The sequence below is a fragment of the Mastomys coucha genome, unplaced genomic scaffold (assembly GCF_008632895.1).
Source record: "Mastomys coucha isolate ucsf_1 unplaced genomic scaffold, UCSF_Mcou_1 pScaffold5, whole genome shotgun sequence".
Classification (NCBI taxonomy): domain Eukaryota; kingdom Metazoa; phylum Chordata; class Mammalia; order Rodentia; family Muridae; genus Mastomys; species Mastomys coucha.
Genome location: NW_022196911.1, coordinates 102,167,740 through 102,192,415, shown reverse-complemented (window position 1 = coordinate 102,192,415; position 24,676 = coordinate 102,167,740). Strand labels below are relative to the sequence as shown.

At 50.7% G+C, this 24,676-nt stretch overlaps 1 protein-coding gene, 1 long non-coding RNA gene and 1 other non-coding gene across 5 annotated transcripts; 1 reads left to right on the top strand and 2 right to left on the bottom strand.

Annotated features, from left to right (window-relative positions):
- The first annotated feature begins 27 nt into the window (after positions 1 to 27).
- On the top strand, positions 28 to 11,586 carry LOC116078303. Its single transcript, XR_004113498.1, has 3 exons — positions 28 to 103; positions 1,278 to 1,394; positions 10,987 to 11,586. It is a non-coding gene; the product is annotated as an uncharacterized LOC116078303 (long non-coding RNA).
- On the bottom strand, positions 2,889 to 23,836 carry Kcnh6 (potassium voltage-gated channel subfamily H member 6). 3 transcript variants are annotated; one of them, XM_031353391.1, is made up of 14 exons: positions 23,761 to 23,836; positions 22,805 to 23,035; positions 18,002 to 18,163; positions 17,705 to 17,910; positions 14,561 to 14,986; positions 12,995 to 13,149; positions 12,750 to 12,835; positions 11,624 to 11,823; positions 11,198 to 11,450; positions 7,938 to 8,131; positions 5,953 to 6,037; positions 5,221 to 5,377; positions 4,402 to 4,582; positions 2,889 to 3,691 (listed from the first exon to the last, which is right to left on the bottom strand). In XM_031353391.1, exons 1-14 carry the CDS (start codon positions 23,834 to 23,836, stop codon positions 3,383 to 3,385), a joined length of 2,721 nt encoding a protein of 906 aa, XP_031209251.1. In that variant the 3' UTR covers positions 2,889 to 3,382. The 3 variants fall into 3 exon arrangements, 2 of the variants coding, with proteins under 2 accessions (XP_031209251.1, XP_031209250.1); XM_031353390.1 differs by having other exon boundaries at positions 12,750 to 13,149; XR_004113497.1 differs by having other exon boundaries at positions 3,417 to 3,691; positions 5,953 to 6,141; positions 12,750 to 13,149.
- On the bottom strand, positions 17,376 to 17,538 carry LOC116079479. Its single transcript, XR_004114024.1, has one exon. It is a non-coding gene; the product is annotated as a U1 spliceosomal RNA (small nuclear RNA).
- Positions 23,837 to 24,676: the final 840 nt, after the last annotated feature.

Genomic DNA, 24,676 nt, shown 5'->3' with positions numbered 1-24,676 from the left:
CAGGGTTTCTCTGCGTAGCCCTGGCTGTCCTGGAACTCACTCTGTAGACCAGGCTGGCCTTGAACTCACACCTTCCTCCTCTGGGGTGTTCAGAAGACAAAAGGTAATCCAACTTTAAACGTCTATGTGCCATGAGTTTGAAATGCAGAAAAGCCTGGATCTGGGTACACCATTATAAATGTAAATGTTTCAACGATATTGAAAGAGGTAATATTGAATTGCTAGGCAGTATTATAAAACACAAATTTAAAATACATTAATTTTATGTGTATTTGTATGTGCCAGAGTATAAGTAAGTGTACCACATGTAAACAGGTGCCCACGAGGTCAGAAGAGGCATCTAATCCCCTGGAACTAGAGTTACAGACGGTTGTAAGACACTATGTGAACGCCAGGAATCCAACCCAGGTCTGCTACAAGAGCATCCAGGGCTATACTATCTCTCCAGCCCATAAAATACAATTTTTAATCAATGTGATTTCAACAGAAACAAACACTGGAAGCCTTGAGGGACAATGGTATACACTTATCAACCATCCCTTAGTAATGGCCACCTGTATGAATAAGTCTACTGTGCACTTTGTTTTTAATACCGCCTAGGCATGGTGTTACACACCTCTAATCCAGCTCTTGGAAGGTAGAGTCAGCAGGATCAGAAAGTTGCTGTTCTCCTGGCCTACAGACCCAATTAGAGGCAGCCTGGGCTAGTTGAGAATCTGTTTCAAAATAATAAAAATTTTTAAGAAATAACTGGATCTGGGCAGTGGTGGCACATGTCTTTAATCTCAGCACTTGGGAGGAAAAGGCAGATGGATTTCTGAGTTCGAGGCCAGCCTGGTCTACAGAGTGAGTTCCAGGACAGCCAGGGCTACATAGAGAAACCCTGTCTCAAAAAAAACAAAAAAACAAAAACCAAAACAAAAATAAAAACAAAAAAAACCCACAACAACAACAAAACTGGATACCTAGGTGTGTATTTTATTGAAAAGTTTTGTTTCTGTGCTTATGGAAACTTGGTCCATAGTTTTCTATTGGTTATATCATTTCTGATTTTTTGGTGCGTTAATAATGGTTTTGTAGTATGGTCTTAGTAGACATCTTCCCATTTTATGGAACAGGTAGAATTTGGCAATGTATCCATCCAGTCCCTTGCATTTCCTGGCTTAGTGCTGCTTCAATCTTGCTGCTTGCTATCAGTCTGATTAAATTGCAGGTATTCTCCTGATTAAATTTTGGTAGGTTATATATGTATAGGAATTCACCCATTTTTTTTCTAGATTTTTTTTTCAGGTGTAGAATATAAACTGGAAAGGAATTCCTAATGGTCCTCTGAATTTCTTTGCAATCTGTTGATGTCCTGTGATGGTTCCCGACTTGAACGACTCTAAAACCAGGTGGGAGACAAACTTTGGAGTATGGGTGGAAGGGATTTTCTAGATTAGGTTTATTGATTGAGGTGGGAAGATTTAACGGTGGGTGATTCCATCCCATGGCTTGGGGTCTTAGACTTAAGAAGAAGTGCAAAGCTTAGGCACCCACCCCTCTCTGCTTTCTGACCATTTGCTTGCAGACTGACTTTTATCCTATGATTACCAGTCTGTAGGTGTCTTTGCCATTGAAATGGTTTGGGGTCATTTTGTTTTGTTTTGAGACAACAGATCTTGGTTTTTAAATGTTTGCTGGTGAGTTCCAGCTATTTTCATTTAAGATTATTATTGAGAGATACTTTCTAATATCTGCAGTTGTGTTGGCTGGTTTTCCGGATGGTTGGATTATCTTAGTATGTTGTTGTAGCTCCCTGCCTGCTACCCATGGCTCTTCTGCCTCAGATTCTCAAGTGCTGCATTTACAGGCATGAACTACTTTTGTAGTGCATGTATGTCCATGTATGTGAGAAGCCATGGATACATGTGTGTATGCCTACATATATGTGTATGCATGCTGAAGCCAGAGGACAACCTAAGGTGCTGTGCTCATGAATGCTACACACCTCCTTTGAGACGGTGGCTCTCCTTGGCCTCATGTTCACCAATTAGGCTAGAATGGCTGGCCAATGAATCCCAGGGATCCTCCTGTCTCAGGGCCCCCTTCCCCCCCAGTGCTAGGATTGAGAGAATGTATCATCACTGCAGGGATTTTTATTAGGGCTTGGAGGGTGGTGATTCAGGTCCTCAAGCATTTTACCCGCTGAGCCATCCCACTAGCCCCCAGATGTTGTTTTGAATTAGTGTTAAAGTTTTACTAAGGGTACAAAGAGCTAACTTTAACGTTTTAGTTTGTACAAGTTTGCAAATGTGTGCTCATATATTCACTAACAGACTCTGAGGCATCAAATAGAAATTGCAAAAGGAAGGAAAAATGGGCTGGGGCGGGGCGTGGATGTTTTAACAGGTCTCTCAAGTGAGGTGGTGTGGGTTGAAACCGTGTTCTCCTTTTTCTAGTACATTGAGTTTAACTTTTTATTGAAATGTCATTTACATATGGGAGCACACATGTTTTTCTAATTGGAACACATCCATATAACCATCACCAGAGCAGACATGCCCAGAAGGCCTGCTCACACTCTGCTAAGTGCCATAGTCTCTCTGCTACCGACCCAAGCCCTCTCATACGAGGACAGTAAAGCCAACTTCCTAAGGCTGTTTTGAGGGTTAGAAGAACAAGCATGTGTAGGACAGGATGGTAGAGTGCCGGACAAACACTATGGACACTAGACTGAATCTCTGTTTCCCTTCAGCTGGAGAGAGCTTCAGGCTATGGAGCTCCTGCTCTCAGCTGAGACACCTCCAGGTCTCCTACAGGCTGGATGTGGGAAGGTTTTGGAGAAGGCCCCATCATAGGCACGAACCTGAGGGTGTTCAGGAAAGTTACACATCTAGCCCAACATGAAATATTCAAGACTTTATTAGCTATGTGATACTGCATGTCCCAGATATTGTTACAGGACTTTCAGGGGTAGAGGGACCGAGGGCTGGAGTTCTGCCTTTTATGTCCACCACAGAGGACACCTCTAATCCCAGCCATATTAGAGGCTTTTGGTAAAGGTCTGGTCAACTCTGACCTTGGGTCTGGGATTTTGGGGCAGAGGGTGGTTCTGATCACGTGTGGCCCCAAGCAAGACTCTCCCGAAGATCTGAAGCATCTCTCTTCTCCACTGACTCTCAAATCCTGTAAGCTACCTCTCTGAGCAACCCTCTGCCTGGCTGGCTGACGACAGGGAGTTCCAAGGAGGCAGGGCCAAGTCGCAAGCCTCTTCATTCAGGTCGTCCTGGTCACCTGGCTCAGCAGACGTTAATTTTTTTCTGAGAAAATGGTTTTCAGAGTTTTATGGGAGAGCTGTCTGGCCCTCCCCAAAGGGGGCTTAACTCTCGCCTCGCCGTATTTAAATTCCCTCATGGTAGCTTTTATCCTGGGGTCTCGTGAGTCCGGGATCTGAACCATGTCTCTGGAACTCCAGCTGCTTGGGGACAAAGCTGAGGTGTTCAGGGAGGGAGGAAAAGCGGGAACCACCCAGTCCCTGTACTTCCAAGGGACACAGAGGTGAGGCTAGAGGTGACAGGAGCCCCTCAGGCTGCTCTTGTTCTGAGGATGGCACCAGAGATTTGTCCACTGCCGTGGCCATGTGAGGTATCCTGGGGGAGAAATTCCTGGGCGTCCGGATGTGTTTGTCCAAGTCACCATAGCTTAGGGTCTGGGAGAAAGGCAATGGTAAGGAGGGTATATTGTGTATGGAGCCCTACCTCTACCTCAGGTCAGCCTGGATATTTTCTCATTTTGTGAGTGTGTGTGTGTGTGTGTGTGTGTGTGTGTGTGTGAATGTGTGCCAGTGCATGTACACATAAATCATGTTCATGTAGAAACCAGAGGTCTGTTTCAGATGTTGCTCAGGAGATGTCTGCCTTGGTTTTGTGACAGGGTCTCTCACAAGGACCTAGGGCTTGCCAAGTAGGCTAGACTGGCTGGCCAGTGAGCCTTAGGGGTCCACTTTACTCCCAAGCCTTGAAATTACAAGTGTATACTACCAAGCCCAGCTTTTAACATGGGTGGTAAGGGTCAAACTCAGGTCCTCACACTTGCATGGCAAGCACTTTCCCATCTGGGCCATCTCTCCCAGCCCCTAAGCCAATATTGGTCCACTTTGACCTCTGGGATGGAAGCCGGAAAGAGCTCTACCTGCTCCTCCTCGGAGAACTGAGGGGACCTGAGGGTCCTGTTAGATCTCCCCAAGCTGTGGAGTCTGTGATCACCATGAGAGCTCTGCCAGCACCTGTCTAAGCTGCCCAGTCAGGCGATGTCATTCATAGAATGGGCAGCAGAAGACACAGCTTGTCACTCTACCACAGACACCCTGAGGCTGAGCTAAGGGGTCAGGGAGACCCTGGGGACCCCCTCACCTCTCACCTGTGCAGAGGGCATATGTCCCACTGGAAGCGTAGACTCTGAACTCTGAGTCATTGAAGTTTCAGGAAACAAGGCCAGATCACTGGAGGCAGGGGCTCCCAAGATGTAGCTGGGGTGACCCCGCGGATGCTGAAGTAGCTGGAGGATGCGGCTGAGGTCTGATGACACTCGGGACTCCAATCTGCCAGGCAGGGCGCCATGGTCAAAGTCAGGGTTCTGAGAGCAGCTCAGATGTCAAAGATACCTCTCACTTCTGTTGAGTGAAATGGTAGCCTGGCACCTACCTCAGGCAATTTTTTTCCACTAGGATCCTTTCCACAGCCTTTGTTCAAATTCCCCTTAGCACATACCATCTTTCATGACACCAGGGACTAGGCATGGTGCATACCACATTCAGTCTTAACGATGCTTTAATGTAGGTATTTTCTAATTGTACCCATTTTATAGTATGGTGAAACTGAGGCATCAAGCTGTTAAGCTCAGAGCTTGCTCACACTCTAACTTATGAGCTACACAGCTATGATTTGAACCCCCACCCCCAGCCCTTGCTTTCAAGCCTTCCCTATGCCATCCACAGGCAATCCCTCTTTCCAAGCACCTCTGGAATCTGTGCCTGCACATGGATATATTTCTTCCCCACAAGAAGCTTCCTTGGCATGTTCTAGAGTCTGACGGAGGAAGCCACGCTAGGTATTATGCTTAGTGACATAGAATTAGAAACCTATCCTAAATGGATCCTATTCTAAAACCCAACCAGGCCCCCAGGGATAAGCTACCAGTCAGAGGCACCCAGCTGACCTTTGCCAGGGAGGGTCTCACCTGTTCATCTGGGCTTGGAGCTGTTCTAACTTAAAGCCTAGCTCCCGAGGCCAGCAATCCAGGTTCTGTCGTGGGTTCGGGGGACTTTGGGGCATTTGCTGTAGCAATTCAGGCCAAAGCCCAGATGTGTCTGAAATGCTCAGGGAAGGGGCGGCACCTTCAGGAAAGAAGGGGACAACCTTTGCTACATCTGATTCCACAGGCCCGCCCCTTCTCACCAAAGCCCACAGTGCTCCCCCTACTTGACCTGGGAACACAGTATGAGGAGTGGTTCTCCTTGCCTGGGTTCCCTGAGGATAAAGTCCTGTTCTTACAGAGGTCTGGCTTTCAGGCCCCAACTGGGATATCCGTGGGAGGGGAGCTGGACACCTCAGCTTAAATGGAGTGGTCAGGGTCAGGATTTCTAGCTCTGGTCTCATTGCTCATACAGCTGAAGCCTGGGGAGGGGCAGGAATCTCCTGGTACCTTGATACAGAACCTTGGGCACTTGGGTTAGTACCCACCCCTGAAAGAAGCACCCAGCAACCTGTGAGCTCTCCCTCTCTGACTCATCAGACACAGGCCAGCACAGTTGGGGAGAAAGATAAAGGCTTCTAGTTCTTTGCTCAAAGAAGAATCTTTCCTATCACTGAGTGGCTGACACACCCTCTGCAAGGAGAGTCAGCGTAGTGGGGACACTAGAAGGGACTAAAGGCTGGGCAGGACCCCCGGGCAGGGGCTGGCTGGACTCACCTGACTGGCTGTCATTGAGGAAGAAGCCTTGGGGGTCTTGGTTGCCTGGGGCCTGTCGGGGTGTTGACTGGAGACCCCCATCTGCCTTGTAGGGAACAAGAGCAACAAGTGACAGGGACCAGAGCTGGGACAGCATCTTTCTTTGTTCCTCCCTGTCCCCAAGTTCCCCTCTGTGGCCCTTGTAAATGGCTGAGTGAAAAAGTAGAAACAGGCATCTAGACACCCCAGGGGAATGCAGCAGCTTCCCGCAGGCTCTCTCCTGAGAGGCTCTTTGGGCAGGTAAACAGGCCTGGAGATGATGAACTTGGTAACCCCGGGTAACCAAGCAGAATCCCCCAGAAAAGTCTTTGGAGCTGGTTTTATGAGCAGCAAGCCTTGGGGTGGATGGCAGAAGGGCTCATCACTGGCTGCCTTTTCTCCAGGGTCCTAGTGGCCCACACCCCAGCACGGGCCAGTCAGTAAGAAGTGTCTTTTGGTGAACACTGGGTCCGGAGCCCTCAGCCCACTCTAATGGTACCCACGGTAGCATTTTTGGTTATAACCTTTCTGGTACCATGAGGCTTGAGAGCACCTTGGGGTTACAGTTGACTCTGGCTAATTAAGACCATGAAGACCACACCCCTTCTACCCTAGTGTCCATCCATTGGACACAAAGGCCGCCAGCTGGCTCCCAATAGCTATGCCAACAAAGCAGGGTACTTTTGGGGTACTGGGGAGTTTAAGAAGGGAACAGAGAGTCGCAGAGGCAACAGCATGGGGAGGGACAGCCACCGTAAGAAAATCAACCTTAGCACCACACTCTAGAAGCTGTATGCCACCTAGGCCACGAGAGCACTTCTCTGGAAGCTGAAGGATAGGCACAGCAGATAAAGGAGGTGCCAAGGCTCAGTTCCTGTCTTTCTTACTGGTTGATTTCAGACTTTTCTTCCCGGAAGGTCTCTGAACTTCCACTGAACCTATAATGCCCACTCTCTTTGGCCAACTCGATGGGATGGCTAGTTTCACTTCAACTTGTCACAAGCTAATGTCATCTGGGAAGAGGGAACCTCAACTGAGAAAAGGGGCCCCATCAGATGGCCTGAGGACAAGCTTATGGTGTGCTTTTCTGATTGATATGGGAAGACCCGGATCACAGCAGGTGGTGCCACCCCTGGACTGGTGGCCCTGGGTGCTATATAAAAGCAGGCTGAGCAAGGCATGTGAACAAGGTAGCAAGTAGCATTCCCCCCACGGCCTCAGCATCAGCTCCTGATTCTAGGTTCCTGTCTTAAGTTCCTGCCCTGACTTTCTTGGATGATGGACTACAAAGCAGTAAAATGAAATTAACCCTTTTCTCCCAACTTGTTTTTGGTCATGGTGTTTTATTACAGCAATAGTAACCCTAAGACATTGGAGCACCCCAGAAATTGTGCTTCTTTGCCTCTTTAAATGAATGACACTTTATTTCTCCTGGATCGCTGAGTAATAAGCTTAAGACACAGCTGTATCCCCATGCTGCACCATGAGTCCTCTGGTGTCAGATCCCATCTTTTTAGCTTAGTGCCGTGTGATGGGAAAACCTGGGTTTTAAGGCCAGACAATTTGAATCCACATTTTGGCTCAGCCTTTTACTAGCCATATGGCTCTGGCCAATTAACTTACCCTCTCTGGCGGTCAGTTTATTCATTTAGATAATGGCGATAAGAAAATCCCATGCAAGGACAAGACTAGAACAACATAAAAGAAGCCCAGGATTTAGCTCACAGTAGCTGCTCATTAAATGGAAGCCAACTATAGTTAGTGATGTGTTTGTGCCTAGTAGGTACAGAAGTGTGTTTGTGCCTAGTAGGTACAGAAACATCCCAGCAAAAAATGCACGGGAGGGGGGAGGGTTGAAGGGAAGAGGCAGTGGTCAAGTGAGTCCCTTAGGCCAGGCAAATCAAGCCCTTAGCAGGCTGCCATCCACAGCCAGCCACCAATACCCCGGCCCACAGACCCAGACTCACGTCCCGCAGGTTGAAGGTGACCTCCAGCTTACTCCAGAAGGTGTCTGCAAAGGCGGGGTACATGTCCAGCACCTCCAGCAGGTCTGCTCGATGGATCTTATGCAGGTCACAGTAGGTCAGGGCACGCACATCTGCGCTTGATTTGCCTGGCCTGGCATGGAGACTGGCAGGCTCCCCAAAGATGTCATTCTTCCCTGCCGACCAGAAGGATGATGGTCCGTCCAGGGTCTGGCTCCCTTATAAAGACCTTCTCTCAGGGCCCCTTGACTGTGATCTTCCTACCTCCCACCTCAGAAATCCCACAGAGCGGGGCCCTGATGCCGAGGGGGTCTGAGGACAGGGCTGCATGTGCTGGCTTTGGTGACGAGCATGAGAGAGGCCTTTCATCAGTCCTTAGTTCCACAAAAGTTCCCCCAGAGCTGCTTCTGTCCCGAGAGCATGGGTTCTCTTTTTTTCTTAGCCCCTCAGAACCACCTTCCACCAGAATGTCCTTTGGTTGCCTACACCCTTTAGCGAAGTTCCCATTCTGGCCAGGGGACAGTAGGCAGTCAGGGACACTACAAGTCCTTTGCTCAGTTTCCTTCTGCTCCCCTTGACCCACTGACACTATGGAGCAGGGGTAGAGGACCCATGGATGAAAGTGTCTAGCTTTCCCCGGGCAGGACCTGGACCTTCTGTTTCTTGCTCTCCTTACTCTCCATTGTACAAACATGGAACCAGCAAGCCCCTGGCAGAGCAACCCTGGGAAGCTACCTTCCTGTCTGCGAGTGTCTTCAACCCTCAAATGGCCGTAACTATGTCACCCACTCCACTGGACTGTTTGCAGGGACAGAGGTGGCCATATTTGAGAACGTATCTCTCAAAGCCAGAGGCCCCAGAGTAGATCAATGCAAGATACAAGGAGAGATGGAGCTCATAGGATAGACAGGGTAGACAGCCAAGCTAGCTGATGCAAGCATTCGGTTCTTGCAGAGCCAGGAGCTAGGCTGGCAATAGGATATAGACATGAGTAAGAGACTCTCCCACAAGAGTCCTTCAGACCCCTAATAGGCGAGCTCTTGGGTTGTCAAGGTTACAGAATAATGTATCTTAGAAGCAGATGTAACCAAGAGCTCTGGGCCACGAAAGAGGGAGGGGCAAGGAGGCAGGGGCTTTCAGAAGGAGTAACATTTGAGGAGAAGGACAAAGCCCCCAAGAGGAAGAGAATTTATGCACATGGCCGTCCCTGCATAGTCGAGGCTGGAGGAAGAGAGACCCGAGTCGTAAGTGCCACAGACCATGGTTTCTCTGACTCCTACTGCCCCCCGGGGAAGCCCAGCTCCTCAGCCTTGTGACACTGTACAAGGGACACTAATAGTTCAGCACAGAGAGAGGGTTTGATGGGGGATAGGCACATGCCACCAGGAGAACAAGATGGAAGATCATCCCTGTACAGGAGGGGACTGAGGCTCAGAGAAAGAAGGAACTTGCCAGGGTCACACATGAAATTCCGAACCTTGATATCATCTAGGTAATGCAATAATGACCTTCATTTTTTTTAACACATGAAAAATTATGATCTAATGTCTATTTCCACTCAGGACAAGATGAGAGGATTTCTTATCTCTCACTGAAACTTAAATTGGACCAGCTTCTTAATTATTAATAATCTCTCCCATGTGGGTGGCATTTGTAACGTGGCTTGGGTGGAAGGAAGGGACTCATAGGGTAGTCCATGCTGTAGGTCAGTCTGGAGGATGGCTGCGTCTGCCTTGACAGGGGCAGGGTGGGCTGTGAAGACAGAATGGCAGCGTGACAGAAGAGTGGCATCACAGGGTGACAAGAAATCATTGTCTAGCTTGGGCACGTTGTACCAGGGGATGGAGACAGGACCCACAGAGTGACTCGACTGGGTAGAACCAAGGGTTTTCCTTTGGCCCCTAGGGACCTAGCAAAGGGTTTTGAGTGGACGAGAAATCTGTGCAGATGTGTAACCATTGGCTGTTGGGAGGCGGAAGTACTGAGGATGTGCCTAATGGGAGAACTCAGGAAGGGAGGAGCTCCTGACAGCTCCTCCAGGAGGAGCTACCAGGAGGGCCAGACCCAGTGGAGGCTGGTACAGAAGGCACATCTATCAGTAAGGGAGACATAGCGCTCTGTACATGACTGGATAGGGGCAGAGGATGGGGAACCGGCAGGATGTTCCTGGGGTTGGCTTCAGCCCAGACAGTGGAAGGGCAGGGGACAACGCTGCCTTTGAGGGCAAGTGATGGTGTCAAGTTGGAATCTGGTGTACTTGGCTTGGCTTTTTTAAAAAAAGTCAATCAATCTGTCTGTCTGTCCATCCATCCATGTCTGTCGGTCTATCTATCTATTTTGACAGGCTCTCTTAGAGCCCAGGCTAGCTTCGAGTGTGTATCACCATGCCCGATTAATGTAGTGCTGGAGATTGTGTCCAGGCCTTCAAGTATCCTAGACAAACAGTGTACTAACTGAGTCACATTCCCAGCACTCTGGGAATGACTCTAAGGAGATATGGGGGCTAGGACACAGCACTGAGGAACCTTGTGCCTCAAGCTGTGGGAGCAAGGGGCTGACCCAGGTGAGGCTGTGAAGTGGGAAGAAAGCGGAATGCCAGCCTCGGGTGACCAAGCCACTGAGGGCAGGGTGATGGAGAAAAGTGGGCAGAGCAGGCTGGGAGAGAACCAGGTCATGGAGATCAGGATCCAACATGGTTGAAGTTAGTTGGACACTTGGAGTCAAGGGCTAGGAAGATACCCGTAGAAGAGAGGACCCAGAGGTACTTGAAGTCAAGTGATTTGCCGAAGGTCACATGACAGGCAGAGAGGTGGATTAAGGATTCTTTGAGGTAAAATCTACAAGGTGGAAGGGACAGCCAAGCTGTTCTGTGACCTCCGCAGTCACAGCATACTATGTGGTGTCCCTGCCCAAAGAATAACTAAATGTTTTTTTCTTTTTTCTTTTTTTCTCTTTTCTCTTTCTTTCTTTCCTCCTTCTTCTTCTTTTTTTTTTTTTTTAAAAATCTTTGTTGTTTTGTTTTCCAAAGAAGGGTTTCTCTGCATAGCTCTAGCTGTCCTGGAACTCACTCTGTAGACCAGGCTGGCCTCGAACTAACAGAGATCCGCCTGCCGAGTGCTGGGACTACCTGGCAACATCCAGGAATCTGAGCAACACTGCTGTTAAGGATACCCAATAGAAAGAAGGCAACCCGGTAGGGTCTCTCCAGCCTCAAACCCCTTGGTCAACCCTACCTGACCCACCTAGAATGGCCACGACCACGTCATCGCGCAGGATTTCGATGGAGCCGCGGGAGATGAAGTAGAGCGTGGAGAGCACGTCGCCCAGGTGCACCAGCGTGTCTCCCGGCGGCGCGTGCGTGGTCTTGAACTTGACCGCGAGCGCGCGCAGGCACCCCTTGCTGGCGCCGCGGAAGGCGGGGCAGTGCTGCAGCAGCGCGCGGTGCAGGTGCAGGCAGATGTCCGCCTGCAGGCACTCAGGGAAGCCCTTCAGCACCTGCGGGTGGGGGGTATGGCGAGTCCCTCCGGGCACAGCAGGGGCTGTGAGTGTTGTGTATGGGTAGAAGGATGGGGAGCAGGGGTACACTGCACCGGGCCCTGGACGTTCCCCTGGGCATGAGTCAAGCAGCTGGTGGCCCACCCACTCCCCAGCAGGGCTGCAGGGCTCACCGCGTTCATGTCGATGCCGTTGGTGTAGGACCAGGCGTGCTGGAAATACTCTTCCAGGCGCTGCCGCAGTGGATTGGGGATCTGGTGAAAGCGGATGAACTCCTTGACACGCAGCATCTGCGTGTGGTAGCGGGCCGTGCCGGAGTACAGGCGCTGGATGATGGCTGACACGTTGCCAAAGATGCTGGCGTACATAAGGGCTGGGGGAGGGGTGAGATGGGAATGAGGAGTTCCTGGGTGACTCCTGACCTCCCAGTCTCCGCAAGACCCCAAGGAAGAGCCCCTCTCTCTCCACGGAGATAGCACATGGGATACAAGGGACAAAAACCCTGGGCAGAGTGACTGTGTGTGCCTCCAGGCTTCTTCGGGGCTCACAGGCTAGACTTTTTTGAGGAAAGAACTGGGGCGATGGTGTTTTGCTTTGTTTTCAGATTCAGATGTTTCCTCCTTCAAAGTTGCAAAAATATAACACAGGGAAAACTCTGTCTCTCCTCCTCCCTTCCCTTTCCTTGTTTTTGTTTTTCTAAATACTCTGAACATGACAACCTGATGTGTAAATTCCACACCACCTCTAGGGTTCTGAAACCAGGTGTTTTGGGAGGCAGGAAGCTCTCTGAAGAGACTGTGAGCTCTCACTCTTCTAGCCGACCTCTGGGCTGGCCTTGGGACTAGAGACTTCCTAGCTGTGAGTCTCCAACAGGTTAAGACCTTTGGCTTCTCTGGAAACTGGACCTCTAAGAGAATTTGACCTGAACATCGGTGACTTGCTCAAAGGAGTGGCTGTTACCATCCACATTTTTTTGTTTGTTTGTTGTTTTTGTGACAAGGCCCCTCTGTAGTCCTGACTGTCCTGGAACTAGCTCTGTAGACCAGGCTGGCCTCAAACTCAGAGATCTGCCTGCCTCTGCCTCCCAAGTGCTGGGACTAAAGGCATGTACCACCACTGCCCGGCCACCATCTAAACTTTTTAAATAATTTTTCAAACAAGGGCCCTTTATGCCCTGCAAATGACCTGGCCTAGAACAATGTCTAAACAGCTGCTAAAATCTGTATATGAGTGGTGCACACGTATACACATCTGCACGCCGCCTATTTGGGGAAGTACCCTGTCCAAGGTCCCACTCACAGCCAATGAGCATGACGCAGATAGAGAAGACCTTCTCAGAGTTGGTGTTGGGCGACACATTGCCGAAGCCCACGCTGGTGAGGCTGCTGAAGGTGAAGTAGAGGGCGGTGACATACTTGTCCTGGACAGAGGGTCCCGAGGCTGGGTCACTGCCATTATAATGCTTGCCAAGCTGTGCACCCAGGCTGTCCAGCCAGCCAATCTTGGGCTCCAAGTAAGGTCGCTCCACGTTGCCGATGGCATACCAGATACAGGCCAGCCAGTGCGCAATAAGCGCAAAAGTACACATGAGCAGGAAGAGCACGGCGGCCCCGTATTCAGAATAGCGGTCCAGCTTCCGGGCCACACGCACTAGCCGCAGGAGGCGCGCCGTCTTCAGTAACCCAATCAAGGTGGTGGTCTAGGGGCAGAGAAAGGCGGAGAAAATCAGGCTCAGCTCTCGAAGGGTATATTCAGGCTTATGTTTGTTTGTTTGTTTGTTTTTTGTATTTGTTATCACACAGTCATTCCACCAACACTCAGGAAAGCAAGCAGGCACTTGGCCGTGGAATTTAAATAAAGAGCTCAAAGGACTTCTCAGGCAAAATATAGAGCAACATTTTGGCTGCTAGAGAGAAATCCCGTAGGAGCAAGGAGGAAGGAGAGATTAAGTCTGCAGAAACAGGTCAGAGAAGGCTTCAGAGAGATGACATAGAGTGCGTCATTGAAAATGAAGCTAGGAGGCTGGAGAGATGGCTCAGCGGTTAAGAGCACTGACTGCTCTTCCAGAGGTCCTGAGTTCAATTTCCAGCAACCACATGGTGGCTCACAACCATCTGTAATGAGATCTGGTGCCCTCTTCTGATGCATCTGAAGACAGCAGCAGTGGTCTCACATATATAAAATAAATAAATAAATTCTTTAAAAGGGATTTAAAAAAAAAAAAAAAAGTTCTCTAGGCAAACAGGAGGCAGAGGAAGGGGTGCCCTTGGTACAGAACCCCGGAGGCATGAAATGGTATGGCCCATATGGAAAATCAACCGTGACCCTTGCACCCGAAGAGTGGGAGGTGACAGTGAGAAAAGAGTCTGGGGAGGTGTGTGTGTGGCTTCTCCAGTGGGTCTGAGGATCTGTGAAGATCTTGGTTTTTAACTCCAAGGGCTATGAGAGCCATGAGAAGTCCTAAGGGAGGAATGGCAGGACTGGGTAAGAGAGCTGAGACTTGCCTCTGTTCCTGTGTAGAAGACAAAACCTGGGGGAAAGGCAGGCATGAAGTCTACTCAGAGCAGGCAGAGTCAGTGGGAGCAGAGGGGAAAGGAGCAGACTTGGGAATGGTTCGGGGAGTAGTCTATTCTTGATATCTTCTATTGGACAGGCAGAGGGGACGGAGTGGTTGGGAACCCCAAAGGCAATAGGCTTTGTTCCCTGAAGTGTTCTCACATTACCCACAGGAAGCAGAGTGGGCATAGAGAAGGGCTGAGGCAAGAAGAGATGCAGGGATCCATAAGTATATACACATGCAGCCTGTGTATCATCCCCTTTCTAACTCCATGGTGATTATGGCTTAAAAGGTAACATAAGGAGTTGAGGATTATATTATGTGCGTCCCACAGAGGACAGAATTCTAGACCAACTAGCAGCCCAACCCTCTAGTTGGACCTACTAAGAGAGTTGGGTGGAGGGATGGTCCCCAGGTCTGGAGGCATATAGCTTGGGATGGCAGATTCCAAGCCCCTTCTACTTCCATTTGCTTTCTGTGTCAATGATGGGCACCACAGCTGTGAGGCAGGGAGGGGCCAGCATGGCTGCTGGCATGGGTCCTGTAGGCTCACCTCGTCTGAGCCAGTGCGGAAGATAAGCAAGTCAAAAGGGATGGCAGCCACCATGTCAATGAGGAACCAGCCCTTGAAATAGTGGACAGCGATTCGTCGGGGGTGGCTGACCACCTCATCATTAGTGTTGACGTAGGTGGTTCGGAAGTTGATGACGATATCCACAACAAACATGATATCTACAATGAGGTCCACCACGGTGAGCGGGCTGCAGGTATAGCCGCAGGTACCACGCTGCGATTCATCCTGGTCGCTGAGCAGAAAGGCAGCCGAGTAGGGTGTGAAGACCGCTGTATAGATGACTAAGAGCAAGATGAGCCAGTCCCACACGGCCTTGAAGGGGCTGTAGTGCAGAATGGTACCTCGGTGAATGCGCGGTGCCTGTAGCTTATACTCTGGCAGCACATCTGCACCCAGGGACAGGACCTGGGATAGAAGCCATGGGTGGTCAGTGGGAATAGCCAGTGCTAGTGAGACAGGTCTATGGGGAGGACTGGGGAGAACTGTCACAAAGTCATGAAAGGCAGAGAGACAAAGGAAGGGCACATGAGGAACAGGTATGTCAGGAGGAGGTAGGACAGAGGGAGAGAGCAGGGTTCTGCCCACATGGTTGATCCTTGGGAGCTCACAAGCATTCTCCGAAACAGCTCTTGGGGTGAGCAGGACCAGGCTTGTTGAGTATGTTTTAAGGAAGAGCCTGGGTTGAGATAGCTTGCTGGGTTGGTTGTCTTCAATAGGCTTTGTTTGGCCACTGGTGTTTGCTTTAGTGCTAAGAATTAAAACTAGGGTCTTATTACACAGGACAGACAAGTTCCCTACCCTTGAGCTAACTCCCCAACCCAAGTTTGGGATTCTTGATGGGAACAAGTCATTTCCAGAGGAGTCTTTAGTCCTGAGGGCCAATGAGGCTCCTCCCTGGGACAACTCTCAGAGCATCCCATGGAAAGAACCAAATTTGGGTTGGGGTTCAGCCAGTCTGGACATTCAATAAGTCCTGGGCTCCACGGAGCTCCATCTACACCACTTCTGAGTCACTGCAGTCTGCAGAGCATCCTCCTTTCATCCTGGTGCCTCCAAGACTACACAGCAATGGATGGTTGCTAGGACAGAAACCAACAGTTCCCAGCTGCCTAACATGAAGCAAAGCAGCTGGGGTATCAGGAAGGGCATGTGTTTTTGAAGCCAGACTCCAGGCTAAATTCCAGGGCTGCTATTTGTTTTGTTTCTTCTGTGGCTCGAAGAGACTGTGGTCCCCTGTTTCCTCACAAGTGAGATGGATAACAAACCGCATAGGAATGTGGTTAAACAGGATGGATCTGTCTGCTTCTAGGGCAGTGGTCCTCAACCTTCCTAATGCTGCAGCTCTTTAATGAGGCTCCTCATGTTGTGGTGCCCCCCCCCAACCGTAAGATTATTTCATCACTACTCCATAACTGTAATGTTGTGACTGTCATAAATCATAAGGTAAATATTTGACATGTGGGATATCTGATAGGTGACCCACCCCAAGAGGACACAACCCACAGGTTGAGAACAGCTGTTCTAGATTATTCCTACTCCACCATCTGACTCTGACTCTGTTCCAATAAGGATGGGAGGGATTGACCATCCCCATGGACTCCTCCATCATCACTGTTATTAGGAGAACAGCCATGCTAGGCTCTGATCTTGCAGACAAGACCGTCAGGAGATAGGATCACAGGATGAAAGAAATCAATCTAAGGAATGATTTCCACTAAAATGGTATGGATCTGACAGCCAGTCCCCTCAGTTGGAGCCACCATGTCCTGCTGTGCTCAGCTTTCAGCCTTTGCCCACCTTTTACTTCCTCAGGAACCCAACTGGGATCCTATATAGACCTGGACCCTCTTTTTTTCAGGGTTCTTTTTTTTCTTTTCTTTTCTTTTCTCTACCTCTATATGCAGCCCTGACTCCATAGTCAGCTCAGTAGCCTATGTTCCTTCACCCAGCTAGCTCTGGGTCCATGTGGGCTTTCAACCAGGACCCACCAAAGTATCTCTGACAGCTGAACTCTGATGCAAAGCAGCAGGCCACGGTGCCACACCCCTGGCTACTAGGGCTCTCCTCCCTGCCAGGCCTTTTCTTAGTCCTGTCTGTGAGGCTAAATGGTCTCCTCCACAGCTGGTGCTGGCATTGGCTATGCTTCAGATGACAAGGGGCAGTAAAAGGATTGTCTAGTCCCCCTTTGCCGTCCCTTTCTCATCCATGTCCTAGGCTCTTCTTTACGGCTTAACAAAGCCCCTTCTGTCTCCTGAGTTGGCACTATTTAATGTCAATGGGTCCTCAGAGACCATTTGGCCTAACTCTTTCCTGCATATGAGAGCTCTGAGGCCCAAAGGTAGGGGTGTCCTTTGTCCAATGTCACATAGTGAGCCAGTGCCAGCATCCTGTTGACTCAAGTCTCAAGCAGGGTTCTATTCAATTCCCTTGGAAGAATCAGGCCAACAATCCCCTTAGAAGGGACTGTGGGGGTCAGCTGAAAAAGAGGATCCAGTAAGGGACATGTAGAAGATGCACAGGAGGGACATTTATAGATGGATACCCAGGATATTACTCAAAGTTAGCTAGAGGTCCTGGCACTACCCCACTTCTGCCAGGCATACTGTTTACATACCGGGCAAGGAGTGGCCAAAAGCAAAGTGAAAGAGCAGGACCAGGGCAGGGCTCATTCCATCTCTCCTTCCTCTCCTTGTCTTTGCATGGGCTTGGCCCTCTGTACCACTCCTGCCTTGTGAACACAGAGCCATAGGCTGGCCTTCACATCTTTTTTTTTTTTTTTTTTTAATTTGCTTGACAGGGGAGAGCGCCAACGCAGTCCCCCACTACCACAAATTATGCAGACAAGTTTCCGAATTTGGGGAAATCTCGGGGGTCAGCACATCTGGAGTGCAATGGATAAGCCTCGCCCTGGGATAACCACCTTCGTGATCATGGTATCTCCCCTGCCAGGTAAGTATGGCCTTCGCATCTCAAGAATCAGACTCAAACTGTATAAGAGGAGGCTGGGGACTCAGACCAAGATGTGAGGGGGACTCTGGACAAGTCACATCTCCCTGCTTAGTCATGACCTCAGAAGAGCTGAGGGACCCAGTCCACCACCACCCCGGTCCTGCAGACCCATACCTGGGTGACCTTTTCAGTGACATTCTGTGTTCGCTCCACCACCTTGTGGGGAGCGATGATCTCAATCTCTGTGGTGGAGCCTGAGCGGTGCTTCTCCAGGTTGAACTCCACGAAGTTGAGTGTGAACTGCGGAATCTGGCTGACAGTTCTGTACTTGCCCCTGCCCGGGCCAGGCCCCTGTCCACTTGGCCTGCTGTGAGAGCCCTCTGAAACCAGGGTCAGGGTCAGAGAAGCCAGGGATGGGGGGTGGTCTTGAATCCCCCAGCCCCACTACTGTTACCCACTGATAGCACTCACCAGAGCCCAGGAAGCTGTGTGACAACAAACGCTGGGTCAGGCTGCGGCTGCTGCTCTTGGCCAGGAGCTGGGCCAGGTCCTCGAAATTGAGAATGAACATGATGACAGCTCCGTCCTCATTCTTCACGGGGACCACATCCACCAGGCAGCGGAAGCTGGAGGCTGCAAACCCCATGGGCAGGGATGGAGTTGGTCACTGAGGGGGCCCTTCGTGCAGCGGCTAAGGAAGGGCTCGCATAAAGGTCAAATGAAGGTTATCCACTGGAGAGAAGACCTAGACAGTGACCAGAGTTATTTGGCAGAGGGTAGATAACGCTGTCCAGCAGGTCCCCCCTGCCCTCCATAGGGCAGAGCAGCTCATTAGGAGATAGTGTAGCATTGGGTCCAAGCCCATACTCAGCCCCCAGTCCAGGGCTTAGCTCTGAGGTTTGCTTCTGTGGTAATTAAGGCTTAGCAGATGGGGGTGGATTAAGTGGGGAGGTGAGGGAGGGCATGCCATCCTCCTGTAGCTCTGGCTGGCCCTGGGCTCGGCTCCCATATAGCTACCCCACAAAGATGCCTGCTTTCCCTGCCGTTGGAAGGAACTTGCTAGGAACACATCAAGTGCTGGGCATGGAGCCAACTGGCACATTAGGCCTTAGGAGGTTCTTGGAGCAGGCAAATGAGGGTTATGAGAAACAGATTTGTTGGAGCTGGCAGGGGACGTGGGGTGAGGATCCCTAGTCTCTCGGCCGATAACAGGTTGGGGGATAAAGGCAAAGGTCTCACTTTTGAAGATGGAGCTGAAATAGCAGCCCCAGGCAGAGGCTGGGGCCAAGGAGTAGACAGAGTAGTGACCTGGGGGGCTAAAGAGGGAGGGAGAAGGCCATGGAAATAAAAGCTCCTAGCATCCCAGATCCAACTGCTGGCCACACCCTTATTTCTCTGGCCACACTACCGTCTCCCTGCCCTAGGGCCTCATCGTTGGCAAGTGGATCATTATGAGTTGAAATGCTGGCTATCTCAGAGTCCAGCCTGTGAGCGGGCTCCCCTTAGGTATACTATATCTATTAACTCAAACTATCGTTAGGTGTCAGTTCCAAAAGGGAGAATCCCCAGGGACAGCAGGCTCAAGTGATCATGCAGATTGGAAAGCCAAGCTGCTTTTCCAGAGGGACAGGTCTGTGTCATCTGTCCCGGGGATTGATAACCGACCCAGTGACTGGGAAAGGACCATGGATCCAAGCCGTGCCGTGTGGTAGGAACACTGTCACTATAGGGACCCCTGGAACCTCTTTTCATCAGACCTCACACTTAAGCACTCACTTTCCAAGCTGGGGTGCAGCTGTCTCCCACCCCCCACCCCCCGTTCCCATCTTCCTCCCACTTTCCTCCTGGGAGCAGGAATCTCCAGGATCAGGATCAGATCCCTGGACTCCCAGGCACCAGGCAGCCATCTGCCAGCTGCTGCCTGGGCCCAAGGGAGACATCCACACCAGAGACACTGTCTGCCTGTTGAGCCACTCCTGGGCTCCTAGTGCTACAATGACTCTGGTCAGTTTGGGGCACAGCGGTGTTCCTGCCCCTAAGACCACACTATGCTCTCAGTCTCTCTGGCCCTGGAGAAATTAACCTAATACCAGGTGAGGAGTGGAGCCCCCCAGAAGTGCAGGTGCTCCAGACTTCCCATGCCTCTGGGACTTCCCAGGGCCATCTTCAACTGGTTGTACCCCACTGATGCAACCCCTGTATCGGTGAGAGCTGGGGAGCTGGTAGGGTTCTCCTGTGGCTTTCCTCGTCCCACCCACCACGCCGGTGGTAGCAGATGAGAGGATTTGCAAAAAGCCAGAGTCCTTTCTCTCCTTCTACCTTACCTGTGACTCAGAGCCCACAGTAACTGGCTCAGTGGAAGAGGGAGTGAATTGTCCTTGTCTATATTGAGGAATGGCAGCATTCCAGTGTCTTTGCTCTGTTCCTGGAGGAAGGGCCGGTCTCTGCCTGGTTCTTCCTCCAAGACGTTCCTCTCAGCACACACTCCTCTGATCAAGAGGGGTTGCCTGGCCCCTAGATCACCCCACTTCCTTCTGTTCATCCACCCCTTGGCTTTGCTCATCTTGCTTCTCACAGTTCATGTCCCTTCCCCATCCTGACCCTTACCCTCTCTTCATCATGGCCTTCTTGTTGTCTTTTACCTTTTGGGAGTCTGAGGTTGAAACCCAGGATATCCTGCATCCAAGACAAATGCTTTACCACCAAGCCACACCCCTTGCCCTGCCCCTGTCTCTTTATGTGCAGCTCGCTTAGCGCTGGGCTGAGAGCCCTTAGGAGACTGATGCTGCAAGATGATGCTACTCCCGGGAGGGGCAGCTGCATCAAGCTGCTCTCGGCTTTGCCATCCTGAAATTTGTAGGTTAGTGTGTGGAAAACACCAGTTGATATCCTGTCTCAAAAAACCAAGAATAAGGGAGGATTATAAATAAACCGGTTGGAGATGTGTTCAGGACCCTTTCCCTCAGCCCTGGAGTCAGAGGCTGGGGCAGAGAGAGAAAGAAAGAAGAAATCGCAGTTGGGATGCCTTTCTGTCCAATGCGTATGAGTATGATTTTTAAATCACATTTAAAAGTGACATAGTCAGAGTGGACTGTTAATGCAGACATAAATTATCTAAGCACCACAGGGTAATATAGGCTCTCTTCTTGGTTTCAGGCCAATTCAGGATGGCCCAGGTGGTCAGAGGCTTAGATAACAGGACAAGGAAGGCCTGAAGGTGGAATGGTGCAGGCTGGAACTGCGGAGCACCAGGTAAGTGGGAGATTTTCTCTTTTCACCCAGAGCCAGTCTCCAAGACTAAGTCCCCAGGGTCCTTTCTGTTAGCTAATGAACCTTGACAGACTTCTGAAGACCTGAATCTTGATCTGAGGGGCCAAAACTTAGTCTGGAATTCTGCCCTTTGTCCAGATACCCCAGGGTCTGAAAGCCTGGGAGTCCATGACTGTCCTTCACCCTCTGGGGTGCACACAGAGCTCTAGGGTCCAGCAAAGAAACAGAACGGACCTATTCTTTTGGCACCTCCACTTCCTGCTGTCCCGTCTTGTTCCTCTGGGACCCTTCTCACTCCCCTGACTGTCACCTCTCCCTTGCAAGGATGTGAAGAGGTGAAGTCGCAGCTTTTAAAAATATTCTGACTTTGTTAACCCTGTGAGTACAGCCAGCCTAAGCTGGATGCTTTCCAGAACTCCTGCTCCTTGCCTCTATCACAGTACTTCCCACCTACAATTCACTTGGTCAGCAGCAGAAAGGGACAGCCAGGGGTGTGGCCAAGACCGGAGTTGAGAAGCCCTCAGAATCCTGTAAACACACACACACACATATGTGCACACATGCACACACACTCATACACACATGCATGCATACACACATGCATATACACACAGTCACACACATATCCACGTATGCATGCATATACACATGCATACACACATGCACACACATGTATACACACATATCCATGCATACACACATGCATACGCACATGCACACACATGCATACACACATGCTCACATGTGCATACACACATGTTCACATGTGCATACACACATGTACACACATGTATACACATATTCGTACACACATGAATGCATACACACGTGCACACACACATACACGAACACGCTCATGCACACACAGTCATGTTCCATGCACACACCAAAGCTCTGGAAGTTAGGCTCTTAGCACCCCTTGATCCCAATCTAGAGGTGCCTGCCTTGTTTGTACTCTCTGATGGTTCCCAGGGGGCAACTTCTCTCTTCTGGGTGTTTCTTTCCCCCACATTCCCTCTTCCAAGCATGGAGAGAGTTGAGGTCCTTTCTTTCTTGGGATTACTTAGAACAAACATCTCTGAGAGAGAGAGAGTTGGAGAGACTTCAGTTCCTGTTGCCCCCTGGCAATGGGATCTTGAGAAGAGCCTTCCACACTCGTGAAACGGAGGGAGTTATCTAAGCCAAAGGTTCTTAAAATTGGCAGGAAATCAGAACCTCTGGGGAGATTTTTTTTTTTCCAGATACACCTGTCTGGTTTCCCCTTGCACCTTCTGAGTCAGCCTCTCTCTGGGGAAGGTATGTTTTGCAAAACATGCCCCAGGTAATTCTGATGCAGGACCAGATTTGGGGAAAGACTGGTGATTTCCAAGAGACTCAGTTTCTGACTTATAGTTCCACACCCTCATCCACTGAGAGAGACTTGAGGCTGCTGAGCTTTTGGGCCCCAGCCCCTAACTTATGTTTCTGTTGTGCTTTCCAAGGGCTAGGGCAGCACTTAAAAACACCAAGTCCATCTAGGTAGCCCACCTGGTTACAGCAAACCCAAGGCTACCTTCCCAAACCTCTGGACCTAAGTAAAACAGATTCACCCTTCCTTTCCAGCCAGCAGCCCCTATGCACAGGCTAGCCATAGAGGCCTTGGGGGGCTGACTCCTCCCTTAATCCCCAGAGCAGATGCAGGAAGGTTAATTTCCATTCTAGCTGCTTGACAGCTGGGGCTGGCAGTGACAGAGTAGATAGCTGGGAGATGGGGGAGGGAAAGTGGAGCAAGAGGCTCTGCTCTAGACCAGTACCAATAGTTGGCTCAGCCCAATCTCAAGTCCCTTAGAAGACATGACATGCAATAATCATTGCCTCTGTCTAATAATAAGGAAACTAAGACCCAGAGTGGGGCTAGAATTGGCCTAGGCTCTTTGGCTTTTTAGGTCAGACCCTTTCCCCCAGGGCACTCCATGATAGATGAGAAAGCTAGCCTATAGAACTCTTGGCCCAACTGTGCCTCACCATCCTTGCGATAGTAGAGGATGTCCACCTTGCACTCTTCAGCCCCAAGCAGGGCCTGCGCCAGACGGGAAACGGCACTGCTTGGAGTGTTGGGGCCCGTGAGGAAGTCACAGGTACAGGGTCGCTGCATCACCTCCACTCGGGAGTAGCCAAAGAGTTCGCAGAAGCCATCATTGCAGTAAATGATGGCACAGTTCTCCATCTGCGCATTGGCAATCAGGAACTTACGACCTGGGGTGGAAGGTAAAAGGTAGGAAGAGCATGGCAGCCAGAAGTGGGTAGTCGGGAGGGAAAGATTATAGGGACCGGTAGCAGCTGAGGAGGGGACTTACATACGCAGGAGCAGGCAGGGGCCAGAATGAGCGAGGTGGAGTACAGAGCAAGGGAGGGTGGGAGGACCAAGAGCCCTGGGGGAAGGTCATTCCTTCTGGGAGCATAGAGGGGAGTGAAGGGGGCAGAGAGCAGAAAGGTAGGGGTGCAGGAGCCAGGCTTGGGGGCCATGGGAAGACCAGGACCGCTAGGGTCAGTAGAGCGGGAGGAAGACCCCAGAACTCCTGGAACAGTAGTGGGGGTCCAGACCAGGAAGCTGGGCTGTGACCAGGGAGTCAGACCTGCTCTTAGGGTGAAAAGCAGGAAGTCAAGCAAACCTCCAGGAGAGGCGTGAATGATCTGGAGGGGTAAGTGGGCAGTGACTGAGAGGGCAGGCCAGGGCTTGGGACCCCAAGAAAACTGCTGTGGGGAGGTAGAAGAGCTGCATACTACCCTAGACACGGAACATATGGAGGAGGTGTTGGGAACCTCAAAATGAAAGATTTTGTATTCAGAATCTAAACCCCCCCCAGCCCCCAGCCCTGCCTTTTCTTTTACCCCATCAGAAGTTAGTGAAAAGTTTGGCCCCTCCTGCCATCCAACCCGTACTGCAGAGTGTCCCCCACATCCCCAAACCTCACACTTACTCTGGCCCTCAAACTTGCGGATGATGGTGTCCAAGTAAGTGTTTTGGGGAGCAACGTGGCCCCTGCGGACTGGCATCGTTCCGTAACAGCGCTTGCTGGGAGTGACCTGCGCCCCGGTTCCTGGCGTCTCCGTCAGTCCTGGGACTCAGCAGCGTCGGGCTGGGGTGGGCGCCGCCCCCGGGGAAGGCTGTCGGGCCCCGCCCGTCCTCCAGCGTCTGCCCTCCCCGCCCTCTCTAGTCCTCCCGCTCCCACTGCTCAGCGCTCCTCCTCCTACACAGGGCTTGCGCCCGCCCGGGAGCTGTCCGCGGAGTGGTGCTGAAATAAGCCAAGGGACGTGGCAGTAAGGCGGTGGTTCAGGACAAGGGCAAATTCTCTGATCCAGAAGGGGCTCTGAATCCTAGGGAGAGGGGCAGGGGTCCTGAACCCGGGATACTCTGAAGAACTTCGGCTCGTGTCCAAATAGACAGTGGCTCAGCATCTCTTTGAACCCATTCTGATACTAAGGCATTTTTCAGGCAGGGGAGGGCAGAAGTTGTTCGGGGCTTCAGGTAGTCTTTTGTGGAAGGCTGTCTGGGACTGACTGTGACAATGGGACACTTAGGCCCCTTTGCCCACAAATGTCTGCCACCTATTAACAAGTGGCCCCTGACAAAAAGTGTCTGAGTACTGGTTAAAAATGAACACACTAGAAGAAGCAAATTGGGGTGGGGCAAAGTTTACTGAAAAAAAAAAAAAAAAGGTTTTCTGAGAGGAGGAAAGAAGGACCAGAGATCATTAAGCACCTTGATGGACTTGGAACTTTGCAGAGGTCCAAGACGAATTTTGAGCCATATTTTAGTAGCAAGCATTCAAAGTGAAGCACACATTTTTGGAAAAGGCCCAAGGATGGTGTCAGTGCAGAGGGGCTGAACTGGGC

What these genes read in the sequence shown, in the direction of transcription:
- Kcnh6 (XM_031353390.1), bottom strand. Translation starts at nt 23,836, where the DNA reads ATGCCAGTCCGCAGGGGCCACGTTGCTCCCCAAAACACTTACTTGGAC. An exon ending in CTGCGTCATGCTCATTGGCT is followed by an intron (nt 11,824 to 12,749) that starts GTGAGTGGGACC and finishes CCCCTCCCCCAG; the next exon opens with CCCTTATGTACGCCAGCATC. An exon ending in CTCCAAGCCCAGATGAACAG is followed by an intron (nt 4,583 to 5,220) that starts GTGAGACCCTCC and finishes CCTGCCTGGCAG; the next exon opens with ATTGGAGTCCCGAGTGTCAT.